The 25,551-nt window shown below is 46.8% G+C and overlaps 3 protein-coding genes across 12 annotated transcripts in view; 1 reads left to right on the top strand and 2 right to left on the bottom strand.

Annotated features, from left to right (window-relative positions):
• The window catches only part of map7d1b (MAP7 domain containing 1b), a 48,941-nt gene extending 44,980 nt beyond the window's left edge, over window positions 1-3,961 (bottom strand). For 3 of the 5 annotated variants that reach the window (XM_077006105.1, XM_077006104.1, XM_077006106.1), the window contains exon 1: window positions 3,578-3,960. In XM_077006105.1, coding sequence (XP_076862220.1) covers window positions 3,578-3,635 — 58 coding nt within the window. In that variant the 5' untranslated portion in view covers window positions 3,636-3,960. Of the gene's footprint in view, window positions 1-3,577 lie in introns of all 5 variants that reach the window. The other 2 variants (XM_077006102.1, XM_077006103.1) reach the window with 1 other exon arrangement.
• A 4,367-nt stretch (window positions 3,962-8,328) lies between these two features.
• stpg1 (sperm-tail PG-rich repeat containing 1) lies at window positions 8,329-12,210 on the bottom strand. 5 transcript variants are annotated; one of them, XM_077006107.1, is made up of 9 exons: window positions 12,070-12,210; window positions 11,817-11,894; window positions 11,503-11,615; window positions 11,086-11,184; window positions 9,935-10,114; window positions 9,620-9,731; window positions 9,130-9,298; window positions 8,781-8,971; window positions 8,329-8,461 (listed from the first exon to the last, which is right to left on the bottom strand). In XM_077006107.1, exons 2-9 carry the CDS (start codon window positions 11,848-11,850, stop codon window positions 8,388-8,390), a joined length of 972 nt encoding a protein of 323 aa, XP_076862222.1. In that variant the 5' UTR covers window positions 11,851-11,894; window positions 12,070-12,210; the 3' UTR covers window positions 8,329-8,387. The 5 variants fall into 5 exon arrangements, with proteins under 5 accessions (XP_076862222.1, XP_076862226.1, XP_076862223.1 ...); XM_077006111.1 differs by having other exon boundaries at window positions 8,781-8,921; XM_077006108.1 differs by having other exon boundaries at window positions 11,817-11,897; window positions 12,070-12,192.
• A 45-nt stretch (window positions 12,211-12,255) lies between these two features.
• meaf6 (MYST/Esa1-associated factor 6) lies at window positions 12,256-21,780 on the top strand. Of its 2 annotated transcripts, XM_077006113.1 has the most exons (8): window positions 12,256-12,410; window positions 13,188-13,303; window positions 13,408-13,495; window positions 15,436-15,481; window positions 15,763-15,967; window positions 20,484-20,513; window positions 20,923-20,956; window positions 21,230-21,780. In XM_077006113.1, exons 1-8 carry the CDS (start codon window positions 12,264-12,266, stop codon window positions 21,242-21,244), a joined length of 681 nt encoding a protein of 226 aa, XP_076862228.1. In that variant the 5' UTR covers window positions 12,256-12,263; the 3' UTR covers window positions 21,245-21,780. The 2 variants fall into 2 exon arrangements, with proteins under 2 accessions (XP_076862228.1, XP_076862229.1); XM_077006114.1 differs by lacking the exon at window positions 20,484-20,513 and having other exon boundaries at window positions 21,230-21,778.
• Window positions 21,781-25,551: the final 3,771 nt, after the last annotated feature.

Here is a 25,551-nt window from a genome sequence, read left to right as displayed (position 1 = left end):
ACTGAAGATGACCTTAACACCACAATGTTTCAGCAAACCAGACTCAGAACTAACATGTCTGTCTCAGGTTAGTCAGTTGGCTCTGGACCACAGTGAGTGCAGAGTGACATCAAACATCACGAGTCTTTAATTCTCAAGCCTTATTGTGCGATTTATGACACTACCATAAGCTTAAAGAGCAGTTACCACAGGTGAAAGATTAAACAGTAATTGTGCAGTAGTGTCGCTCAGACTCTGTTCTTTAGCAGTGAAGCTAACCAGCAGAGTGCAGAACCTTTGAACTGAGACCGAAATGTCCGAGCCGCCGTGCAGTCTGGAAGGAGAGCCAGGAAATGCTTCCAGGGTGACTGTGAGAGCCCGAGATGGAGACGAGACCACATCACATGATCCGACGGCTCACTCAGGACAGGCTGAGGCAGCCACTTCCAGCCCAGCGGCGCACGCAGCAGGACGGCTTCCTGCTCCCAACGCCTACTTCCTGCCTTCCTCTGGGACGTACGTGAAGGAGGGGTGCGGGACAGGAAGTCTTCTTTTAATGATCTATAAACATGTCTCCAAAGACATCACAGGTCTAAAAGCTGCTATTTCTTAGGGCATTTCAAAGAAACATGCATGTCACTGTTTAGGTCAAAACTAAAGAAATACAGTGGCGTGTGTTCTGGATGCTGAGGTCTCACACACACACACACACACACACACACACACACACACACACACACACACACACACACACACACAATTACTCTGATTTCCTCTGTCTTTCTTCTGTCTTTCACTGCTATCAAAATGACACCATATAACCTCCAAAAGCAATGGTTATAATGCCAGCAATATAGACACTGGTCCTGCATGCTCTTACAGAGAGAGAGAGAGAGAGAGAGAGAGAGAGAGAGAGAGAGAGATAGAGCGCATTGCTTTTCCTTTGGCGACCGACTAACACTATCGCTTTGAACTCACCACTGTGGGTGAGTTCTGGTCCTATGCCCAAAACACTCAGAAATGCGCGCACGCACACACAAACAGTAAAACAAGATTCCAGCATCTGCTGAGCCTCACATCTCATCCAGGTGCCCAAAGTTATCAGACAGAGACTCTCTGTATATCCACACACACACCCAGACATGCTTGAGGCTATCAGACTCTCTGTATATACACACACCCAGATGTGCTCAAGGTTATCAGACTCTCTGTATATACACACACCCAGATGTGCTCAAGGTTATCAGACTCTCTGTATATACACACACCCAGGCATGCTCAAGGTTATCAGATTCTCCATATATCCACACACTCAGGCATGCTTGAGGTTATCAGACTCACTGTCCATACACACACACACACACACACACAGAGGCGTGCTCGAGGTTATCAGATTCTAAGTGTATCCACACACCCAGGGGTGCTGGAGGTTATCAGACTCTAAGTGTATCCACACACCAGGGGTGCTGGAGGTTATCAGACTCTAAGTGTATCCACACACCAGGGGTGCTGGAGGTTATCAGACTCTAAGTGTATCCACACACCCAGGGGTGCTGGAGGTTATCAGACTCTAAGTGTATCCACACACCAGGGGTGCTGGAGGTTATCAGACTCTAAGTGTATCCACACACCAGGGGTGCTGGAAGTTATCAGACTCTAAGTGTATCCACACACCAGGGGTGCTGGAGGTTATCAGACTCTAAGTGTATCCACACACCAGGGGTGCTGGAGGTTATCAGACTCTAAGTGTATCCACACACCAGGGGTGCTGGAGGTTATCAGACTCTAAGTGTATCCACACACCAGGGGTGCTGGAGGTTATCAGACTCTAAGTGTATCCACACACCAGGGGTGCTGGAAGTTATCAGACTCTAAGTGTATCCACACACCAGGGGTGCTGGAGGTTATCAGACTCTAAGTGTATCCACACACCAGGGGTGCTGGAGGTTATCAGACTCTAAGTGTATCCACACACCAGGGGTGCTGGAGGTTATCAGACTCTAAGTGTATCCACACACCCAGGGGTGCTGGAGGTTATCAGACTCTAAGTGTATCCACACACCAGGGGTGCTGGAGGTTATCAGATGCTCTAGTACACAGCACTATGCTGCTCTACACCCTGATGTCTAACAGGAACTCCCTGCTGTGTTGTCTGTCACCTTGGAAACATGTCAGTTAAGAGGTCTGCAGTGGTGTGTCTGAGGACTCTCATCCCACCATGCATAAGGCGTGCATGTGTGTGTGTGGGTGTATGTGTGATGGGGGGGGGGGGGGGGGGGGCTCACATTAAGAACCCTTATGTTTTTCTTCTGATATTAGGAGAGATAAAGTCAACCATCATTCACAGAACAAACCTTAATTCACATTCAGGGTAAGCCTGCTTTTATCAGATATATGATATCGTCAGAGGCTTTAATAGGGATACTTCACCAGACCTGTACTGCAAAATATCTGCACGTTCAGATACAGATATCTGTATCACCAACTTTTACATGAATGCATATGAGAGAGAGAGAGAGAGAGAGAGAGAGAGAGTAAGAGAGAGAGGTAAACTAACCCTGACCGCCCCAGGTTAGAGAGTAAACCTGTATCTTTAATGCCGGTCTCTAGCGTCTGCAGCTGTGTAGGAGCGAAGCCGCCGTTTGACACGAGCAGCGCCGCCTTCCGTACAGTCACCGGGTAGGAATGTGTGTCTATACCCTAACACGTCCTCCATACAACACTGCGTTTAATACTCAAAACTCACACTTTACTGATAACTATCCAAAGCCATGTGTTCACCTTTGGAAAGTACTAACACGGACACAGGAACCAACGTGAGAAATCATCGGGCCAGTACTGACCACTGGACCAGTGAAGGTCTAACGCTGCTACAGCTGATTTATGAGGACTGCAGAGACGTGATACAACCTGCACCCCTCGGAAACATGTATAAAACCCTGAAAACATACTTTCATCACGTATATGTCTTTCAAATTATATATACGACCGGGTTTTTATCAGGCTTGTCCGAATCTCAAATAAGCCGTCGCCGTATTTGACATCAAGCAGAATGAAAGTGTGAGTGTAAAAACGTCCTCACGTCAACGGGTTTCATCCGCTACTAGGACCAAAGGATAGTGTTGCGCATATCGCCAACCTGGGCATGACAGTCTAAATACAGGTTATTCTTCATTAATATGCCGAGGACACCGTAAAACCATGATTTTATCTCATGTGAATAAACAAGTGAATAAATAAATAACCCCCTCACCGTTGTGTGCACATTAGGACCGTTACACGGAACAATACTGACAGGTGACGGATGACCTCTGGCGTATTAATACTGTCCGTAGGCGTGTCACATACTAATTACAATGATATTAATGTGGCCACGAATATAGTCCGAAAGAACTGGCTACATATTGTGCAATTCTGTGGCAGTTAAAAATGGTTTGGTCCAAAAAGGCAACAGAAAAGTTGTGTGATGAAACAGGCTGTTTTTCCCCGAGCTTTAACCGACCACCGCAGCTCTGACCGAGGGGTCTCCCTCCGCCTCCGCCTCCTACGTGCACCTCTGCTTGATATTTCTCCTATTTCTCCATTTCATCTTACATACCTTTTTCTGTCAGCGTCAGTTTTTCCTCAAAGCTGCTCTCAAGATCTTTGTTCTCCATGTCGTGTGTGTTTAAGCGCTTCCCTGTTGCTCTCCGCCGTCCGTCATTCCATCAGTGGTGTAATGGAGTGAGAAGAGGAACTCCCAGATTCTTCACTAAAACACGCCCGAAGAGCCGCTACTTCATATGGAAAACCAAACGAATCGGTGTCCAAATTTAACACGAACATCCAACAACTGCGTGAACTACAGATAACTACGACCGTTCCGTCACACTTTTGACTACAAAAACCCCGGTTCAGCAGTTAAAAGTCAAATATGGTTTATGGGGACCGAGTCCGCCGCGCTGCCCGCTGCATTAGTATTGCTGGAGGAATCGGCTGGCTGTGCGGGACGGTCTCTGCCTCGCCACAAGACTATACCATTTCCGTGGAAGGGAAGCAAAACATTTGCGAACAGTGTTTCAAATCAAATCACTTTGCTTAGCCACCGTTAAACGATTAATACATCAAAAATAATCATGTCTTGTTGACAATTGTTCGAGTTTCTTTTCTGATTTTAGACTTTCAACTAAAAAATTAATAAGTCCCTAGAAAGGTTCCCCCCTATGTCGAGGTTTATATTTGGAGCACAGGGTTGAGTTGGACTTTTGTGACACGCGTCTTTTGAGAGAGGGGATTACTCCATCAGAGGGAGTGTGCTCCTTATTTTGAAACTACATTCCAGTGTGGAAACTGGAGCACGCGACGGTGGTGCCGTAACCCCCTGCACATTTACTTCTGGAGTCCTCCTCGGTTCGGTTCTCCTCTTCCTCTTGTTCTTATTAGCAGCTGCTGTTTGTTCTGTTTTCATTTGCCCCACCCCGTCAGCCTGTCCATCGTGTTTTTGTTGTTGTTGTCGGCGTTTGTTGATTTCCTGGCATTTCTTGTCTACTTCCCCCTCTAATCTGTTATTTCCTGTGAGGGCTTACTTTCTGGTTTAGGTTGGGGTATATAGGCTGAGTTAATGGTCAGACCTGCTTGGCTTTTCGTTACTGTGGCACTAGAGTAGAATTGGGCAGGTTTACTCACAGAATGTGTGACAAAATCACAGAATTTTGTTCCCGGAGCACAGTCATCACAACTGATCAACAGATTGCAGTACGTCAGTGTGAAACAGTTCAACCGGGCAGGAGTGCGGGGTAAAGGCCGACATCAGACGCAGTGGAAATACTCCTGGACTATATGAGCACCTGAGACTGGAAAACACGACAAGATTCCTCTACAGACTCTTCAGACTCTTACTGACACTTCCTAGGGCTCTACAGACTCTTATACTGACACTTCCTAGGGCTCAACAGATTCTTATACAGACCCTGTGAACTTTAACATCTCATTCAGTGAGCAAATCTGCCTTTCCACCACAACTGTGGTCAAATCCAACAACAAACTATGGTTCACACAGGAGTTGGGTTGGTTAAGAAGGATCAAAGGTCAGACAGAGGGGGCAACAGACAGGAGAATCAAACAAAGTTTCAAAATGTAGGTATTAGGACTGTCTGGCTCTGGGGTTTAAACCCCACAACCCCTCTACAGCATGGTGGTAATTTCACATCATTACTGGTTCTTAGATCCCCCCTCCCAGGAGATACAGGGGATAATTACAGGTTACTCAAATGTCAGAATGTTAGGAAATCCAGAGGAACAGAAGGAATCTCGGCTGACACACTAAAACACAGTGCAAACAAGGCTGCCATGTGCTTACGAATAATCTTTCAAATGCCCCTGCGCTCCATGTAAAGTACCCACACACTTCAAAGAAGCACAATGACACCCACACAAGTGATTACAGGCCAGTAGCTTTAACATCAATAACAAAATGCTTTGAACATCTGGTTCATCTCTGACACCCCCACTGCGTGATTCGTGCCTATAGAACAGCCCACTCAGCAGATGATGCAGTCAGCGTGAGCCCACACTATGTCCTCAGTCATCTGGACCCTTCAGGCGTCTATGACAGACCTGTGTTTGTAGACCTCAGCTCCGCTCTACACACGATCAGAAAGTCAGAAAGTCTCCATGACGAACTGCCATAACTGATGGAGAACGGCTCCCTAACTGGGTGGTGGACTTCACTGAAGGCAGCTTGTTTGGAAGGGAGATCACCTGTGCCTTCCTGTCCTGTTTTCTAGGGTCCTTTGATCTTACTATGCTGTGCTATGTTCTATACTTGTGTCTGGAAAGCATAGGCTGATGTCTTCACTACTTAAATATCTGAGCACACTTCAACTGATTGAGGTGCTGCTCTTTCTCCAGTTCTCAGAGCTCCCAGAGGCCCAAGCAAGCCCCAACTTCTCAGAACCTTCTCAGAACTCTTCAAGGCTCTTCAGTGCGTTTGTCCTCAACGTCTCTCAGAGAGGACCTCATGTGGAGTTAGTGATCTGTAGTACTCTGATCTGCAATATCCTGATGATATGAGTTAGTTACTGATATATGTGATATAATATGAGTGGGATTGACATACACCAAGTCCTCTCATGTCTTCAGTCCACCAGAGAATCTTCTAAAATAGGAGTCAGGGAACATGATAAAAGTTTATGACATTTTACGAGAAATGGAAGGAACCATCTAAATTAACATACACAGTAAAAAATAAGTCGTTAGAGATGGCAGATTCAGAGAAACCATCATTAAACTTTTTATGTCAAGAGGAATGTACAGGAATGTATTCAGCAGGTTAACAGAAACACATCAGATACAGTCTGACACATCACAGCATAGCGTCAGACTTGACAGACGTGCATTCACAACGTTGAGCACCAGTGCTGACAGCAATGCACAGGTTAGCTTTTCCTCCGCTCTCACACACCCATCTCAGCTCATACGCATTATTTACTAATATACCAAAAAAGACAACCATTCACAACACTGGCTTCAGGGCATTGAAAGGAAACGACAGTGAATATGAACTGACAGGAACCATGGAGGACCTTACAAGAACTGATCCCACAATCATGAGCATTATAGACACACCTGGCCATTGTCTGGGCTTGTTGGTTGTGAAGGCACAATGTGACCTAGTCACGAGGTAAGTTTCTGCTGGAGGACACAGTGATCGCTAGCCGAACAGGGCTCGGTTTGAAAGGAACTGTCACTATTCAGTCGTGTTTCTTGTGCAGTGCAGCGCGCACCGTGTTGACAACAGGCCTTCCTGCACATGACATGATATGCCACAAAGCCCTCTGGGAATTTGAGGGCAGGGAGGCATGTGTAGTGTTGTGGGAGGGTCTCACAGCTGCTGTCATTCTGAACCTGATATCAAGCATGACACAGCAACAGGTGTCAGAGAGCTCCTACACGCTGAAGCCCTGTTCAGTCTTTCTGAAACACGTAAACCACCACTAGCAGCGTCCGGGTGCATCAGCAGCACGGTCCCCATCTTCTCCTCGTCCTCGTCCCCGTCCCCGTCCCCATCTCCATCCCCCTCCCCGTCCCCAGCAGACGAAGAGTTATGAACAGTCACAGTCGGGAGCTGAGAAACCCCATGTGTTTCTTTCTTCCTGGAAACACTCCAAGAACAGACTTTCAGAAAGCGAGCGGCAACAAAGAGTTGCCTGTCAAGAGCAAGAGGGTGGGCAAAGTTGTGAGAACGACAGCTGCAAAATCAGACAGCACGGACACATCTGACCAGTGGCTATTGATAGTGAGCCACTCCCCAACCATAGGCAGAATCCTGTTATCAGCTGCAGCTCCTCATAAATGGAGAAATGGTGCATTTTAACAGTGGTGTGTAAATGTTTAGCAGTATATGTGAACTGAGAAGGTAGACAGTGATGGAATTCATGTCATTTTAAGATGGCAAATATCTGAATCTGATTGTCTGGTGCTTGATCTCAAAAGGTTAATGTCTGTTAATCAACATTGCTCACATTGATTAAATACACCTCCACGCCCCCAACGTGCCCATGGCAGCTGTAGTGTCTGCATGCTCCTGTTACACCACCTCCCTCCTGATCCAGGATCAGGCCGTGCAGGCATTCCTCACACCAAACTGCAGTCCATCTGATCTGAGATCAGATGAAGAGCACATACAGACCGCAAGCGCAGCTGTGTTCGCTCATGTTGTCAGCTGTTGCTCTGACTCATTGTAAAACGTGGTAGGCTGGTTAGTGAGTTCACGGTAAGATCCGTTCACAGGGCGACTTTAACGCTGCCTGTGATGCCTGCAGCCGATGGCGTCTGTGTTGAAGTGCACCACGTCCCAGAGATCAGTGCGGCGCTGCAGAGCAGGAGGCAGTGTGAGCTCTCCTTCTCCAACATCTCAGATCATCTCTCCAGTGCAGCTGACGTCAGCACTGAAGGTACCAGCACAGTACACAGCATCGTGTGCTACAGCAGCGCAGTGTTATTGTTCTGGCTGGTTCGCTGAACTGCTTTTCAGTACATGATGCGTGTGACCAAACATGGAGGCTCGAAGGAGGAATCTGTTTCACATTCTGCAACCTCACATAAATTACCACACAGCACCTCCCATTGGTCATCATGTCCATCAGGGTGTTATGATGTCATGAATATAGTCCAGCCTCTTTCCTCAAATGTGAACCAGCCTTCCAGATTCACTCTGTGTCTTTAGTTTTGCTTTACTTTTCTATCTTTACCCTCCACTGCTAGACTGTAAAACGGGTTCATCATTATAGAAATTAATTCATCATAATCGTTCTGCTGGGCACATGACAAAGTTGCTGGTAGTGAATAAAATGCAACATAAGACCAAAATGTCCTTACAGGTATTTCCTGTCCTGATGAATGACTTTAATTTTGTGTTTTGTTTTGCTCTAGGCTGGTATCCAGATGTTGTCGTGATTGTGTAAAAATGACTGCTTTGTGAGCACATCTGGTTCATAGGAACCTAGAAAAGAGAAATTATGGACATGACTTTACAACGAGCATGGTGAATAATGTATAAAACAAATACTATCATGAAGAAATTAGACTCTTCAATTACAATTATTTAAGTATTTAATAAAGTGAAGTGTTTAATAATGACTAAATACCAAATATAACTGGACTGGTAATGGATATCATTGTTACTATTAAATTAATGTTGTTAAACATTCACAACATGATCAAACCTATTGTAATGATTCCTTCTGACAAATAAAAATTATGACATTTTATAATCTCCATGGTAAGGGTTGCCATGGGACAGAGAGAGGAGGCGGGGTTACCTGGTCCAAGCCCGCTGTGAGCTCTGGTCTCCTGCCGCCACCTGCTCGTTCCAGACAGGAAGGCGGCGCCGGCCATGGGGTGCTTGGACGGACCAGCGTAGTCCACGATGTCGTAGTGACCCGGTCCGGGTGGCGGAGGTTCTTTGGGCAGAGGCACAGGAGGAGCAGCTATCCCGAGGTAGCTCCTCCTCCTGGAACACACACATTTCACCATGCAGCTCTGATGCACGGTTAGTGCATGTGAAAGCTGTTTTCCTGTTTGAATCTCATTTAAATGACAGTTTATTTGAGAGCTAAAACCCATCAAGGGCATAAGGGATGTGCGGACATCGTGTGCCTTTGTGCTCACGGGAAGATGGTCCTGTGAACAGTCTCTGGGCCTTGGTAAGGGCTGTAGGCCCCTGGGCCTGGGACCTGTCTGTCAGCCAGGGGTTGAATCCTGGCAGAGGTGGACTTGAAGCAGGAGACAGGCACTTTAGGGACCTTCTGGGTCACTGTCTCCTTCACATTGTAATGGCCTGCAGAAAATCAAACCAAGAAGGCAAAGGGCAAAGGGCAAATGGCAGGGTTAATGAGAGCTTCAGTGTCCAGTCAGGAATCAAATACCGTTAAGTGAAAGGATTTTAGAAGCTGCATTTGCAGAGTTGACATTCAATTTCATTTTAAACAGCACTGAAAAAAGTTAAAGAAATTAATCTGGGATTGAGGTTATAAATTCAAAATAAGTGAAGCATCCACCCTCAGGGTGAGGAGTATGACACACGTGTTAGAGATGCTCTACTGTTAGTTTGGGGCACACAGCCGTTATATCTCAGACTCATCGAGATCACAAGACTCACATGGAGAGGGGCCCTTTTCTGAGCCTGCAAAATTGCTGTTTCTTCTGGTTTTGGAGAGAAACGCTGACTGAGCTGACACCACTGAATTTACCTGAACTCCAGTGTAGCAAACCTGCCAGTGAAATCCACAAATTACACTCAACTTTGAGACAGATAATTAGTCCAGCTCCAATTTGATCTGCAGCTTATAATGAAAAATATACAACATAAGTATTTGATTAACATTAGACTCTGTTAAGCTGTGAACTCAGCAGCTGTTACCACAGATTTCTCCCAAAACCTCAGGAATTTTTAAATGTCTTTGTTACCACTGACATTGTACTGGTTTGGGGCTGGTGTTTTTTGCAGTGGCTCCACTACTTTGACTGCAATTGGTTGGTGGAAGGTTCTGGAAACACCTCTGCTGAAGTCGTTTTTACGGAGCAACGAGGACTGCAGGTTGTAGGTGTTAGGACCCGGAACTCCTCTCTGTGGGCGCCGGCCTGCTCGGACAGCCTAAAGAACAAAAGTGGGACAGCCTGAACACAGCACAGCCTGGACACAGTACACCCTGAATATAGTACACCCTGAACACAGTACACCCTGAATACAGTACAGTCTCAATAAAGTACAGCCTGAACACAGCACACCCTGAATACAGTACACCCTGAATACATCACACACTGAATAGAGTACACCCTGAATACATCACACCCTGAATATAGTACACCCTGGACACAGCACACCATAAATACAGTACACCCTGGACACAGCACACCCTGAATACAGTACACCCTGGACACAGCACACCCCGAATACAGTATACCCTGGACACAGCACACCCTGGACACAGTATACCCTGGACACAGCACACCCTGGACACAGCACACCCTGAATACAGTGCACCCTGGACACAGCACACCCTGGACACAGTACACCCTGGACACAGTACACCCTGGATACAGTGCACCCTGGACACAGCACACCCTGGACACAGCACACCCTGGACACAGTACACCCTGAATACAGTTCACCCTGGACACAGTACACCCTGAATACAGTATACCCTGGACACAGTACACCCTGAATACAGTGCACCCTGGACACAGCACACCCTGGACACAGTACACCCTGGACACAGTACACCCTGGATACAGTGCACCCTGGACACAGCACACCCTGGACACAGTACACCCTGAATACAGTGCACCCTGGACACAGTACACCCTGAATACAGTGCACCCCGGACACAGCACACCCTGGACACAGTACACCCTGAATACAGTGCACCCTGGACACAGTACACCCTGAATACAGTACACCCCGGACACAGCACACCCTGGACACCAAGCGTCCTACACAATACACCCCAGACACAATATACCTAGGACACCAGGGCCCAGATTCCCAACTGCCGTGTGAATATTTAAAGGGCCACATACTCTTACAGTATTACCATTACTTATGTGAAGTGTGAAGAGTCTCACCTTAGACGCAAAGCCTCCGGTTCCTTTCATGGAGAAAGATGGACTACTGGTAGCAGCAGATGTGTGAGACAGGTATGAACCTGGACCTGGGTTCTCATTCTTAATAAACAGGTAATGTGTGAGACAGGTATGAACCTGGACCTGGGTTCTCATTCTAAATAAACAGGTAATGTGTGAGACAGGTATGAACCTGGACCTGGGTTCTCATTCTAAATAAACAGGTAATGTGTGAGACAGGTATGAACCGGGACCTGGGTTCTCATTCTAAATAAACAGGTAATGTGTGAGACAGGTATGAACCGGGACCTGGGTTCTCATTCTAAATATTCCGCCTCCATAGCCAACACATAAGAGGGTCTAGTGGTGTATCTTTAGAGCTCTTGGGAACCCTGGGTTTATTTTGTGTGAGGATCTTACCGTATTGGCTGTGAAGCGCTTGGTTTGGGAACTGAAGCCTTTCTTCTCTGTGTTGTTGATGACGACTGTTTGGTATTTGGTGGGAATGGATGAGGGTCCAGGAAACCTATAGACTGTTTTTTATAATTGTAGAATAATTGAATTTTTTTAAAGAAATATTAAAACTTCAATAAAATCTGCAGTGTGAAAACTCAAACATGTTGATTAAGTAGTATAAGTAATTTTAGGCTGGCATGCTTAGCTCAGTAGGCTACATGATGCAGAAACGGCTGGATTTCTGAATTATAGGCCCATTTCAGGTTAAAAACACTCACTTTCTGTCACTTTTCTCTGTACTGGTTTTTCCATTTTTACGTTTCACCACAGCACTAAGAATAACTGTTGACTCATGTCTGCTGAGGAGAGAGAGAGATAGAGAGAGAGAAAGAGAGAGAGAGAGAGAAGAGAGAGAGAGAGAGAGATACTGTTATCTTCAAAACAGATAAACAGGCATAATAATCTTATTGCATAATAAATACATACTGCAATTAACTCAATTACCTATTTTTTACATTTAAGCAGACTCACCAATCACGGGTGTCTTTAACAAAGTTTCACGCGGTTTGGCTGCCATGTCAACACACGTTGCCATGATAACCAAACGCCTCCGATCGTCCCGTAATTTAGCGTGCCGAGGGAAAATAACGCGGAACACTCGCGCACCGAAACACTCGCGCGCCGCCCAGTGGTCGATCGCTGTATTGCACGGCTTACGGAAATGGATGTTCGCTGACCCGGATGTACAACGCGCTCATGTTGTTGTTGGTCGGCGGTTCGTCATGGCGATGCACGCGAAAGCGACTCCACCTCAGATTCCCGACACCCGCCGGGAGCTTTCTGAGCTCGTAAAGAGGAAACAGGAACTCGCGGTAACTAGATACCCAACTTCGTGTCTTATATAACCACAGTTTGTAGCTAATCGGCGTAGAAGCCGTTAATTAATGCGTAGTCCAGGACCTGAGCTTACCGTTCGTTAGCCGATAGCTAAGCTGGCTAGCTAGCTTTATCTGTGTAGGTGGTTAATGCAGCACACTGGCGTCTTTATGGAGCATAACTAGAGTCACGGGCAAAAGCCCGTTATATTCTACCCGCGAGATAAATAGCAGTCGATCATTAGTGACCAACTAGCACCTAGTTTGCTATGATAGTGATCTAGTTTGGCTACACCTAACTAAGCCAGAACTCGCTAACGTACAGAGAGCGGCCTGACTCAGACCAGCTCGGCTGGCGGGAGCGACTGTTCGCCCGTTGTTCTCGCGTAGAGACGTTAGCTTATCTGTGTAAGACAGAACTAGGCATTCTTAAGTTAACGGTTTAGGCTGGCCACTCATTATTTGTCCATCCACCGGGAATCAGACATTATCGAGAAAACAGACTTTGAGAAAATGCAGCTTTTTGTCAGAAACAAATGTGGCCTTTGTCCGAGTTGCCAAGAAATGCTAATTAAAAAATTTAATAAATTTACTCAGTACATATTTTACTTGCAGGTGTAACGGAGTCGATATTCCAGCTGTTTTTGCTGTGCACGGTGCATGTTGGTGTAACCATCTTTTTGTTCTTCAGGACTCTTTAGATGACATGAATCCTCAGGCTGGCAGAACCAAACTGGGGGTTAAATCATAATAAATGTTTCTCTCATTGCTCAGGAAACTCTGGTAAACTTGGAGAGGCAAATCTATGCATTTGAAGGCAGCTATCTGGAGGACACACAGATGTACGGGAACATCATTAGGGGATGGGACCGCTACCTCACCAACCAGAAGTGAGACACGTCTTTACCGTCACCTGATTCGTTAGAAATGGCCATATGTGCCCTCAACTCAAATACATGTATGCCAGTTTTTTTACATTTGTTGTGTTCGTTAGGAACTCCAATAGCAAGACGGACAGAAGGAACCGAAAGTTCAAGGAAGCGGAACGCCTGTTCAGCAAATCCTCAGTGACATCAGTTGCAGTCAGTACCTCCACCTTCATTCCTCCACCCTCATTCCTCCACCCTCATTCCTCCACCCTCATTCCTCCACCTTCATTCCTCCACCTTCATTCCTCCACCTTCATTCCTCCACCTTCATTCCTCCACCTTCATTCCTCCACCCTCATTCCTCCACCTTCATTCCTCCACCTTCATTCCTCCACCCTCATTCCTCCACCCTCATTCCTCCACCCTCATTCCTCCACCTTCATTCCTCCACCTTCATTCCTCCACCCTCATTCCTCCACCTTCATTCCTCCACCCTCATTCCTCCACCCTCATTCCTCCACCCTCATTCCTCCACCCTCATTCCTCCACCCTCATTCCTCCACCCTCATTCCTCAAGTCCTCTTTGGATTGTATCTAGTAAAGTCAGGACATCCAGTTCATGATCACTTGTATACAGCACATACAACATGGATGTTCTGTGAGTGTTTTTGCTGTCCGAATGCTCCATGGGTTGGTGTCACCACCATGCCTGGTTGTAAGCTAAATGCTCCATGGGTTGGTGTCACCACCATGCCTGGTTGTAAGCTAAATGCTCCATGGGTTGGTGTCACCACCATGCCTGGTTGTAAGCTAAATGCTCCATGGGCTGGTGTCACCACCATGCCTGGTTGTAAGCTAAATGCTCCATGGGTTGGTGTCACCACCATGCCTGGTTGTAAGCTAAATGCTCCATGGGTTGGTGTCACCACCATGCCTGGTTGTAAGCTAAATGCTCCATGGGCTGGTGTCACCACCATGCCTGGTTGTAAGCTAAATGCTCCATGGGCTGGTGTCACCACCATGCCTGGTTGTAAGCTAAATGCTCCATGGGCTGGTGTCACCACCATGCCTGGTTGTAAGCTAAATGCTCCATGGGCTGGTGTCACCACCATGCCTGGTTGTAAGCTAAATGCTCCATGGGCTGGTGTCACCACCATGCCTGGTTGTAAGCTAAATGCTCCATGGGCTGGTGTCACCACCATGCCTGGTTGTAAGCTAAATGCTCCATGGGCTGGTGTCACCACCATGCCTGGTTGTAAGCTAAATGCTCCATGGGCTGGTGTCACCACCATGCCTGGTTGTAAGCTAAATGCTCCATGAGCTGGTGTCACCACCATGCCTGGTTGTAAGCTAAATGCTCCATGGGCTGGTGTCACCACCATGCCTGGTTGTAAGCTAAATGCTCCATGGGCTGGTGTCACCACCATGCCTGGTTGTAAGCTAAATGCTCCATGGGTTGGTGTCACCACCATGCCTGGTTGTAAGCTAAATGCTCCATGGGTTGGTGTCACCACCATGCCTGGTTGTAAGCTAAATCAGTCACAACTCTCGGAACACGTAGTTTACACCTAGCCAGGACTGGGTTTAAAGTCAAGATTCTATACGTTATCTATGGCAGGGGTCGGCAACCTATGGCACGCGTGCCACCCTTGGCACGCCGAGGCATAATCACTGGCACGCGACACGCTGGACCAGCATCAGCAAAAATATATATAAATGAATATAAATTATGATATTAGTGGATTATACTTTCGCGAGTGACCGTAGCGCGCGACTCCGCACAAATCGCGCGATCGGCGGAGGTGTTTATACTTGGTGATCGATCGCGATATAATACTTCATTTGAGTCCATTTACACCCCACCCCCATCAACAATTTAAACTCACCGCCATAGTGGCACACTCATTGACTAGACTTGTTAAAGGCACTTCATGTCTCAAAGGTTGCCGACCCCTGATCTATGGTAACAGCTTTAAAAGGCAAGATGGCTGTAACGACGTGTCTGTAATTGAGAGTCTTGCTAGGAGGGAACTGAGGTGCTGGGCTTGTTTTTGTTGTTGTTTTGTATTATGTAAGCTGCTCTCTGGATACTGCAGATGCACTGTGTGTACTAACTGGGCGCTGCTGACTTTGCCTCCGTGTCATCCTGACAGGCTGTTTGTGCCCTGGGGGGCATCCCTGACCACATGAGCGAGAAGCGTGAGTCTCACTAATTCACCTCTTCACAACACACGTGAGGTTTTTCTGTTAGTCCTGTTCACCACACAAGTCTACAGAGCATCGCCTTGTGTGTGTGTTAACCAGTCTTAGTCTCTGGAAGCATATTGGTAATGAGAACTTTCTGAACTTGTTTTCACCTTTTCTAGCATTTGTAAAATACTCTTTACATTCAGCTTGTCATAACAGGGCAGGTTACTTCTGATTTATCAGGTTTTATGCTGTCCTGAAAGTGTATGAAAACAGTCTGTGTGCGCATGCAGGTGAGGCGGGCAGCGGCACAGAGAGCGACACGTCCCCGGACCTCCAGAACCAGGAGAACGAGCCGGGCCAGGAGGAGGCGGAGGATGCTGACGGTGCCCTGCAGGACCTGAAGCCCCAGAAGGCTGCGTCCTCCACCAGCTCCACGGCCGCCGCCGCAGGACACCACAGCAGCCACAAGAAACGCAAGAACAAGAACCGCCACAGGTAGCCACAGTGAAGGCCACGAGGGGGGGGGGGGGGCGTCCTTAATGGGGCAGTTCCATAGTGGGGCTGTGCGTAGCCTAGCTGGTTGGGTTATGTCTCTCCTGCTGGGTTCAGCTTCACCTCATGGGTACTGGTTGTGTGTGTGTGTGTGTGTGTGTGTGGTACTCTGGAAGGTGTACTGTGTGATTGAACATTGCTGATGTTACTAATATTTATTAATTAGTGGTCGGACAGACCTTTTAAATGAACAGTTCTCTGTGGGAGGGAGAGTCAGACACAGTCTGCTTACATCTACTGTATATAATGCACATCCACCAGCCAAGACAAGTTTGGCGTCCAGCTGAATAGACACTGGCTGGTAGTCAGAAGGTTCCAGTCCTTTATATTGTTGTCATAGCGCAACTGAAAAGAATCCCAGTAGCATTCATACACAGAACCTGCCCGGGCAGGTCCGTTTGGGTGGAGAACCTGTGGAAACACTTCCATAAGCTCTTTCTGTAAGGCATGGATGGCAGCTTGGTGTCCAGGTGGCTAACGAATGTCTGCTAGCTGCTCACGGTGAGGCTGGGCTTGGTGGAGGTCTTCTAGCTGCTCAGGGTGAGGCTGGTCTGGGTGGAGGTCTGCTAGCTGCTCAGGATGAGGCTGGCCTGGGTGGAGGTCTGCTAGCTGCTCAGGGTGAGGCTGGCCTGGGTGGAGGTCTGCTAGCTGCTCAGGGTGGAGGTCTGCTAGCTGCTCAGGGTGAGGCTGGTCTGGGTGGAGGTCTGCTAGCTGCTCAGGGTGAGGCTGGTCTGGGTGGAGGTCTGCTAGCTGCTCAGGGTGACGCTGGCCTGGGTGGAGGTCTGCTAGCTGCTCAGGGTGACGCTGGCCTGGGTGGAGGTCTGCTAGCTGCTCAGGGTGAGGCTGGTCTGGGTGGAGGTCTGCTAGCTGCTCAGGGTGACGCTGGCCTGGGTGGAGGTCTGCTAGCTGCTCAGGGTGAGGCTGGTCTGGGTGGAGGTCTGCTAGCTGCTCAGGGTGAGGCTGGTCTGGGTGGAGGTCTGCTAGCTGCTCAGGATGAGGCTGGTCTGGGTGGAGGTCTGCTAGCTGCTCAGGGTGAGGCTGGTCTGGGTGGAGGTCTGCTAGCTGCTCAGGATGAGGCTGGCCTGGGTGGAGGTCTGCTAGCTGCTCAGGATGAGGCTGGCCTGGGTGGAGGTCTGCTAGATGCTCAGGGTGAGGCTGGTCTGGGTGGAGGTCTGGTAGCTGCTCAGGGTGAGGCTGGCCTGGGTGGAGGTCTGCTAGCTGCTCAGGGTGAGGCTGGCCTGGGTGGAGGTCTGCTAGCTGCTCAGGGTGGAGGTCTGCTAGCTGCTCAGGGTGAGGCTGGTCTGGGTGGAGGTCTGCTAGCTGCTCAGGATGAGGCTGGTCTGGGTGGAGGTCTGCTAGCTGCTCAGGATGAGGCTGGTCTGGGTGGAGGTCTGCTAGCTGCTCAGGATGAGGCTGGTCTGGGTGGAGGTCTGCTAGCTGCTCAGGGTGAGGCTGGTCTGGGTGGAGGTCTGCTAGCTGCTCAGGATGAGGCTGGTCTGGGTGGAGGTCTGCTAGCTGCTCAGGGTGAGGCTGGTCTGGGTGGAGGTCTGCTACAGTTGTGATCAAATTTATTCAACCCCCACTGAAATCAAGTGTTTTGGCCAGTTTGACATTGATTTTGATCATTTCAGTCATCTTATTTACAATTATATCAAAGAGGCACTTATAAATTAGACAAACATAACATAATATTTATGATGGAATAACCACAAATGTCTTTACTGTGCTCACATCATTATCAGTTTTATTCAACCCCCTAGTGACATTATTTTTTAGTACAACATCCTTTTCCAGTTATGACAGCTTTCAAGCGTGAAGCATAGCTTGACACAAGTGTCTTGCAGCGACCTATGGGTATCTTAGCCCATTCTTCATGGGCAAAAGCCTCCAGTTCAGTCACATTCTTAGGCTTGCGCACTGCAACTGCCTTCTTTAGGTCCCACCAGAGGTTCTCAATTGGATTTAAGTCTGGTGATTGCGATGGCCACTCTAGAATGTTCCAGCCTTTCATGTTCAACCATGCTCTAGTGGACTTGGATGTGTGCTTCGGATCATTGTCCTGTTGGAAGGTCCAACGTCTCCCAAGCCGCAGGTTTGTGACTGACTCCATCACATTTTCCTCCAAGATCTCCTGGTACTGAAGGGAATTCATGGTACCCTGCACACGTTGAAGCTTTCCTGTACCATTAGAAGCAAAACAGCCCCAAAGCATAATTGACCCCCCGCCATGCTTCACAGTAGGCAAGGTGTTCTTTTGTTCATAAGCCTGGTTCTTCCTTCTCCAAACATAGCGCTGGTCCATTGTCCCAAACAGTTCTAATTTAGTTTCATCTGACCACAGTACACTGTTCCAAAACCTTTGTGGCTTGTCCACATGACTTTTGGCATACTGCAGTCGACTTTTCTTGTTCTTTGGAGTCAGCAAGGGGGTGCGTCTGGGCGTTCTGGCATGGAGGTCTTCGTTATGCAGTGCGCGCCTTATTGTCTGAGCTGAAACTTCAGTGCCCACATCTGACAGGTCTTTTTTCAGTTCCTTAGCAGTCACGCGGGGATTTTTCTCCACATTACGCTTCAGGTAGCGCACAGCAGTCGCGGTCAGGATCTTCTTTCTGCCACGACCAGGTAACGTTTCCACTGTGCCCTTTAACTTGAACTTGCGAATGATACTTCCGATAGTGTCTCTTGGAATATTTAACAACTTCGCAATCTTTTTATATCCATTGCCATTCTTGTGAAGAGCAATAACTTCTTCTCTTGTCTTCTGGGACCATTCTCTTGCCTTCACCATGCTTGGAAACACACCAGTAGATGTCTAGAAGGAGCTGAGTATCACAGTCCTTTTAAATCTGCCTAATTGGTGCTTATCATGCTTGATTGCTGCTCGTTGACATCCACAGATGTTTTCAATACCTGATGGAAAACACTGGAATGAACCTCTGTTCTTAGGAGTGGTAGTCGTAAAGGGGTTGAATAATTGTGTCAATGAAGAAATCACAAAAAGGCCATTTAATACTTTATGACAAAAAAATTGATGCTATCTTAGTTGCATTTAGTTCTTTAACAAGTCCTTGTAAGATTTCATTATGAACACAATTACAAATGTGCACTGAATTCCATAAAACCCTTCGCAGCATTGGGGGTTGAATAAATTTGATCACAACTGTAGTTGCTCATGGTGAGGCTGGTCTGGGTGGAGGTCTGCTAGCTGCTCAGGGTGAGGCTGGTCTGGGTGGAGGTCTGCTAGCTGCTCAGGGTGAGGCTGGTCTGGGTGGAGGTCTGCTAGCTGCTCATGGTGAGGCTGGTCTGGGTGGAGGTCTGCTAGCTGCTCAGGGTGAGGCTGGTCTGGGTGGAGGTCTGCTAGCTGCTCAGGGTGAGGCTGGTCTGGGTGGAGGTCTGCTAGCTGCTCAGGGTGAGGCTGGTCTGGGTGGAGGTCTGCTAGTTGCTCAGGGTGAGGCTGGTCTGGGTGGAGGTCTGCTAGCTGCTCATGGTGAGGCTGGTCTGGGTGGAGGTCTGCTAGCTGCTCAGGGTGAGGCTGGTCTGGGTGGAGGTCTGCTAGCTGCTCATGGTGAGGCTGGTCTGGGTGGAGGTCTGCTAACTGCTCATGGTGAGGCTGGTCTGGGTGGAGGTCTGCTATTTGCTCATGGTGAGGCTGGTCTGGGTGGAGGTCTGCTAGCTGCTCATGGTGAGGCTGGTCTGGGTGGAGGTCTGCTATTTGCTCATGGTGAGGCTGGTCTGGGTGGAGGTCTGCTATTTGCTCATGGTGAGGCTGGTCTGGGTGGAGGTCTGCTAGTTGCTCATGGTGAGGCTGGTCTGGGTGGAGGTCTGCTAGCTGCTCATGTTGAGGCCGGTCTGGGTGGAGGTCTGCTAACTGCTCAGGGTTTCCCAGCTCGGCGCTGGAGCTGTGGGCTGACAGGAACGTGCCTAAGGCCTGAACCAGCTGTGTAGCCTTAATTAGAGTTGCCAATCTTTTCATTGGAAATCTTCATTGAATTTAATTTCAGTACTTTGCATATATGATGTAGATCACAGATCCTTTTCAGCCATCTGTTTGTTAAACTTGCACATAGAGCTGAGAGCTGATGCTTTTGGAAATGAGGAATGATTAGATGATGTGTGGTGGTGTGTGTGTTGTTTTGGCGAAATCCTGTGTGTGCCCTCTAGTGTGTACTGGAGCTCTCTCTCTCTCTCCCCCCTCTCTGTCTAACTGGGTGGGCAGTGGTCAGACGTCCGTCCTGAACAGCGTGGTTTATCCGTCTCCCTGCCTTCACACAGCCACTCACCTTCCTCTGCTCATTCCTAACACCTTAGTCTGATAGATTGCTTTGGACCTGACATCTGACCCTAGCGCCCTGAACAGTGCACTAGGTTGTGTGATTTGGGACTGAGCCTTAGTGTGAGCAGGCTAGTGTGCTAACCTGTGATGCTCTCTTCCTCTCGCCCCTAACGCTGCCTCCCTCAGTCCTTCCGCCATGTTTGACTATGACTTTGAGTAAGTCTGAACTTCATGTCCTCATGCCTTTTGTCTTTTCCCCTTTTCTCTGCTCTCTCTCTCTCTCTCTCTCTCTCTCTCTCTCTCTCTCTCTCTCTCTGGTTTGTTGTTCAGGTCTGTCTGCCCGTTGGCATTGTGGATTTGTTTAGTTCAAAATTTTTGTTTGTTTTTATGTCATATTTTCCCAGCATGTTTGTGGGTTTTTTCTTTGGCATGTGCATTTTTATTGATGTTGTTCATTGACAACAGTGGGGTGATCTTTCAGTTTGTGTACCCTGTTCTAGCTGGTAATGTATTCATTATATATATATCCATTGTATTCTTACATTTTTACCTGTTCAGGTAAACACACTGAATGAACCACCACATCATGGAGCCAGGAATGTTAATGTTTGCTTTCTGTTTGTAGATTTGACATGAAGATGAACAAAAAGCCCAGAGTGGTAAGTTTCCCACCTGCAGTTGACAGTTAAAACGTCTTTATGTCCATTGGGGTGGTTCGTCTTGCCCTCCAGAGACTGTTCTCAGATCAGACAGAGCCTTCTCTGGACAAGCAGAGCAATCACTGGTGATCCGACATCCCTTAGAAGGTTAGGAACAGGGCCTTGCTTGTGTCTTGGAGAAGATGAGTACTATGGAAGAGTGTGTGTGTGTGTGTGTGTGTGTGTGTGTGTGTGTGTGTTGCTCTGTTTATAGTAACCATGTTGATTTGGCAGGACTATTCAGCTTGATTGTTTCCATGGTGAGCAGCACGGTGTGACACATGCACAGAGAGGCTTGGAGTGACTCAGATGTTTTCTGCGTTCATGCACCCTGATTCCTGGGAGACGTGCCCGATCTTCCACACGCCCCTCATCTTCCTCCTCATCTCACCGAGCTCCATGCCGTCTGTACCCCGCACTCTCGGGGCAGCGGAGGGCACCTTGCGTTTACTCTGTGTGTTAAGAGGATCCCCCTTGGTTGTCGTCTCCATGTTTTCGTTTGGTTCTGCCCGTGATGTGAGAAGAACGTTAAAACTCTGTATGTGTGACAGAAACTCAGTGGCCCATGTCAGATTAGAAGGCAGTTACATCCTGTTTCGTTGATGCGTTTCCATTATGTTGGATTCTCTGTATTTATTAAGCTGTTAAGAAATTTTCAGTTGAAAGAAAATAAGAGATTTTTTCCCCCCAAAACACCCATGACTATAGTTGACTTGTCATTATCATACTTGTTTTTTACTCGACATTGTGTTTTCAATAAAATGCGTTACAACAATACGGTTCATGTATTTTATACTGCAGTTTTTTAGACAAAACCACTCATGCAGTGTTTTTTGTAATAAACATCAGACCTTGACCATCATGGAGTGTACATGTGTAAAACATGCTTACATCTAAAGTGCTTGATCTTTGGTTTCCTATCCATTGTTTTTATTTACAAACAAAACCATAATTGCACGTGGTGGATATAAACCACGGGTTCCAATCAAGCTAACCAACATTTCCCTATTCGCGTCTGATTGGTCACCCGCGTTTGCGCGGAGTTTCAGGTGGGCGTTGTTTGATGGGCGTGGTCCTGTTAATTCATTTTACAAACGTGGGACGGTGCTCGTGCCTTTTTTACGTCACGCACTGACGTTGCATGAACACGTAGCACGCACATCTCGAAGTAATGGTTCGGTATTTGGTTGTGTCTCCGTACACACATTTAGCTCGATTTCGGAATATATTACACCACTAAATATTTTCGGGGTTTTTTTGTGCCGGGGAAACTGAACTGTATATACTATACTGTGTCTTTGAGGCTATTTGGGTTCGTGTGAATTGCCAGATTGTGGTGTTGCCAATAACCACAGGCAGGTGGTGCTGTAGTTACTATAATTTTGTAATTCTGGAAATCTGCAGCACGAGAACTTGACGTTCTACGTTCATACCATCGCGCTTGTCACCACAGTCATACAGTCATTTTCAGACTAGTTTGGCGTAACAAACAGCTACAGTGCCGACAATGAAAAACAACAAATGAAAAAGTCTCTGAACCTAACTGAACTGCTTACTCCTGTATATCATATATTAATCACAGATTTACATTCATACTGTTCATAATCTAACCCATTAGACAATATTCTTGGTCTTGTTCATGTACTGTCTCAGAATTAGGCTCCACCTCAAAATTTAAACCCTGAATTTTTTAATCTGGGAACAATTTCAACAAAAAAAAAAGTTCAACAAAAAGTGAGTTTTATAATGATTAATCATATTTAGATGTTAGCAAAGACTGCATTTATAATGTTTAAATCCCCATTTGTCTTTTAAAAAAGTGTCCACTCTTCCAAAAGTGTCCACACAGGCGGTTTGTTGTCATTCCTCACTGTCTCTCCTTTTCTCTCTAAGGACAGATCAGAGACAAATAAACGATGAACCCCAACACCTGAGGCCTGTCCCACCATGCAGTCCTGGTGGCGGTCTACTTCAGGAGTATAATGAAGCAGGGCATGTTTTTCCAACTGCCCTGTTTTCCCATGGAAACAAATCTCAGCCACCCCCCCCCCCCCCCTTTCCCGCCCACATGGTATATGCCCATGCGCGGTCTGTTTCCATAATCCTCTGTGGTGAGCAGGAACATTAGCCTTTCAGTATGAGAGCTCAGACTGAGCCAGAACAGAACTTCTGTATCAAAATGTATAGCATTTGTATAAAAATGTGTGGACATTTTTAATTAATTAATTTACTTATTTGTTGTTGTTTTGTTTTTGCTTTGTCTGTGCAGGGTCACTGTAGGGAAAGAAATCAGGTATAAAAATGTATTTGCTTAAGTTTAAATGTCAAGATGGGTAAAATATGATGTGAAGATTTGGATTAAAGGACATTTAAAATATACCTCCTAATTAGGTGGATAGAAGTTGTAGCTAATAAGACGCCATAACCAACACACACAAACAAAAAAGCAGCTCAGAATTATATATGTGAGAAGTGGAGGAGCAAGTTTATGATGTTGAGTTTTGTTCTGAAGCATTTTAAACATAAGAGTCGCTCACAACCTACGTGCCTAAAGGTTGATATCAGCGCCTACTTTCACATAACTTTATTGTTATCAAATTCTGACAAACGTCTGATTGCAAACGAGAACAAGATTTATACAATAACCTGATTTATAGACTGAAGAGGTTCGTGCGGACTGCATTAGCATTGTCGACATAAAAAAAATTTTTTTTTACTAGCCTGGTGTGATTAAGCCGTTAGGAATGCCAAATGTTGTAAATATTAGTACTATAATCTATGTCTATGGAGCATTTTTAAATGTAAACTGACTGTAATTGTATTTCCACATTAAATTTTTTTTATTAAACTAGCCTTGGGTTGCCGACACAATAGTAACCCAACTATGTTGTCCAAGGCGAAAAAGAGCTACTATAGCGTTAGTGGAAATGAGTAGTTTTCTGTGCGCACTTTGGGCCCCTGGTGCTAGATCCTGGTGCACAGCTGGGTACTGTTTCAGCCTTAGTGTAGGGGTGACCTCTCCAGTCCAGGTTATGACCACACGGATATATATTTAAGAAATCTCCATTGGTTATCTTCTTTTTTGTTCTAGCATTCTGAAATTTGTAAGATAGCGCTAAATCCCTCAAGCATTTGTGATGTATGTTTACACAGTTGAGTCACAGCACAAGGAAATATTTAGCCCTCTGAGAATTTCGCTAACCCGCAAGATGACGCTTATAGGTTTGCCAAGAAAGTTTCTGCGTCTTTGATGTAACCTCAGTCCCTCAGGAGGTAAAACTAGAGCTCTCTCATAGACACGGCCGGCAGGGTCCAAAGAGGAGTCATGAGAATCTGAAAATCCCCCTCCCGCCTAAGATGCCTGCTAATTTCATTCTAGAGATCTACGGAAGAACAGGCATGCACACATATATAAGCTAGTTACGTAAAACATCTAGTATTTTTGTCTGTTTAGGAAGATAAACATATGACACTTAGCTGTAGCTGGCGCGTTGCATCTTTAACTTCGTAAGCAGGTTCGTACCAAGAATTTGCATATGCTAATTAGAGTCGCCACGCCCTGATTGAATTAGACTAACCATGCCCTGATTCATTTGTCTCGAAGTTACATTCACGTCGGTGAAACAAACAACTCTCCCATTTTTAGAAGTCGGTTATTAACGTCAGTAATGGCATAGTGAGCTTAGAAAACCTGTCAGTCAAATTGTGCACGTGGTCACCCTTTGTCCAGTGATAAATAGGGCAAGAAATGGTTTAATATCAAACTCGTCTAAGAACAGCGTAAAACGGCTGCGTGAGTGAACCTGGAACCTTTTTGTTGTGTACCACGTGGACTGTAAGAGGTATCTAAAGTATCAATTGATTTGTACAGTTACAAAGATGCTGCAAATAATGAGCAGATGTTTGTTCAACAAGATGCGACCATCACCTCTTCCATTTCATCTAATGTCATCTATCTCATTTCAGACCTTCGAAGATGTCACGGCCGTTAGGTCTGAGATCGTCTCAGTTTGCAGCTGCTCCCAGAGCGGACGCGGCCAGGTCTGTTGGCGAGGTGTGATCTCCGCAGACTACACCGGCTCCTCTGTGTTGACTCTATGTGGTACATTTTAGCTCCCTGGAATGAAACATCGCCTTTTAAGGGCCTCTTCGTCTTCCTTCTTGCTAATGGTTCCAATGGCAGTGCGAGGTTTGATTAAATGCAGGCCGACTACCATTCCTATGATGTTCAGCAGCTGCTGGGGTGCCTCAGTCACCACGGGCCACGACACAAGTGTTGGAGTTACGCAAGGGCCAGATGCAGCACACCGCGCCATTATGCACGTTTTTATGAGCATATTCATCTGTTTTACCTTCGAGACACGTTCTCAACTGAGTCCACAAAACTGGTTTGTGTTCGCACGCCCTTTTAGTACAAAACAAACAAATAATTAAATATGGGAATCTGGCGAATACGATAGATTGGGATGCTTGCAAAATGTTTTTACCCCCTGAAGAGACGTTGGATGTATTCCATCTCTACCAGCTTATCAGATGTGAACGAACATTTCACATGG

Source organism: Brachyhypopomus gauderio, chromosome 5, assembly GCF_052324685.1.
Source record: "Brachyhypopomus gauderio isolate BG-103 chromosome 5, BGAUD_0.2, whole genome shotgun sequence".
Taxonomy (NCBI): Eukaryota; Metazoa; Chordata; class Actinopteri; order Gymnotiformes; family Hypopomidae; genus Brachyhypopomus; species Brachyhypopomus gauderio.
This window is presented reverse-complemented; position numbering and strand designations above follow the sequence as displayed.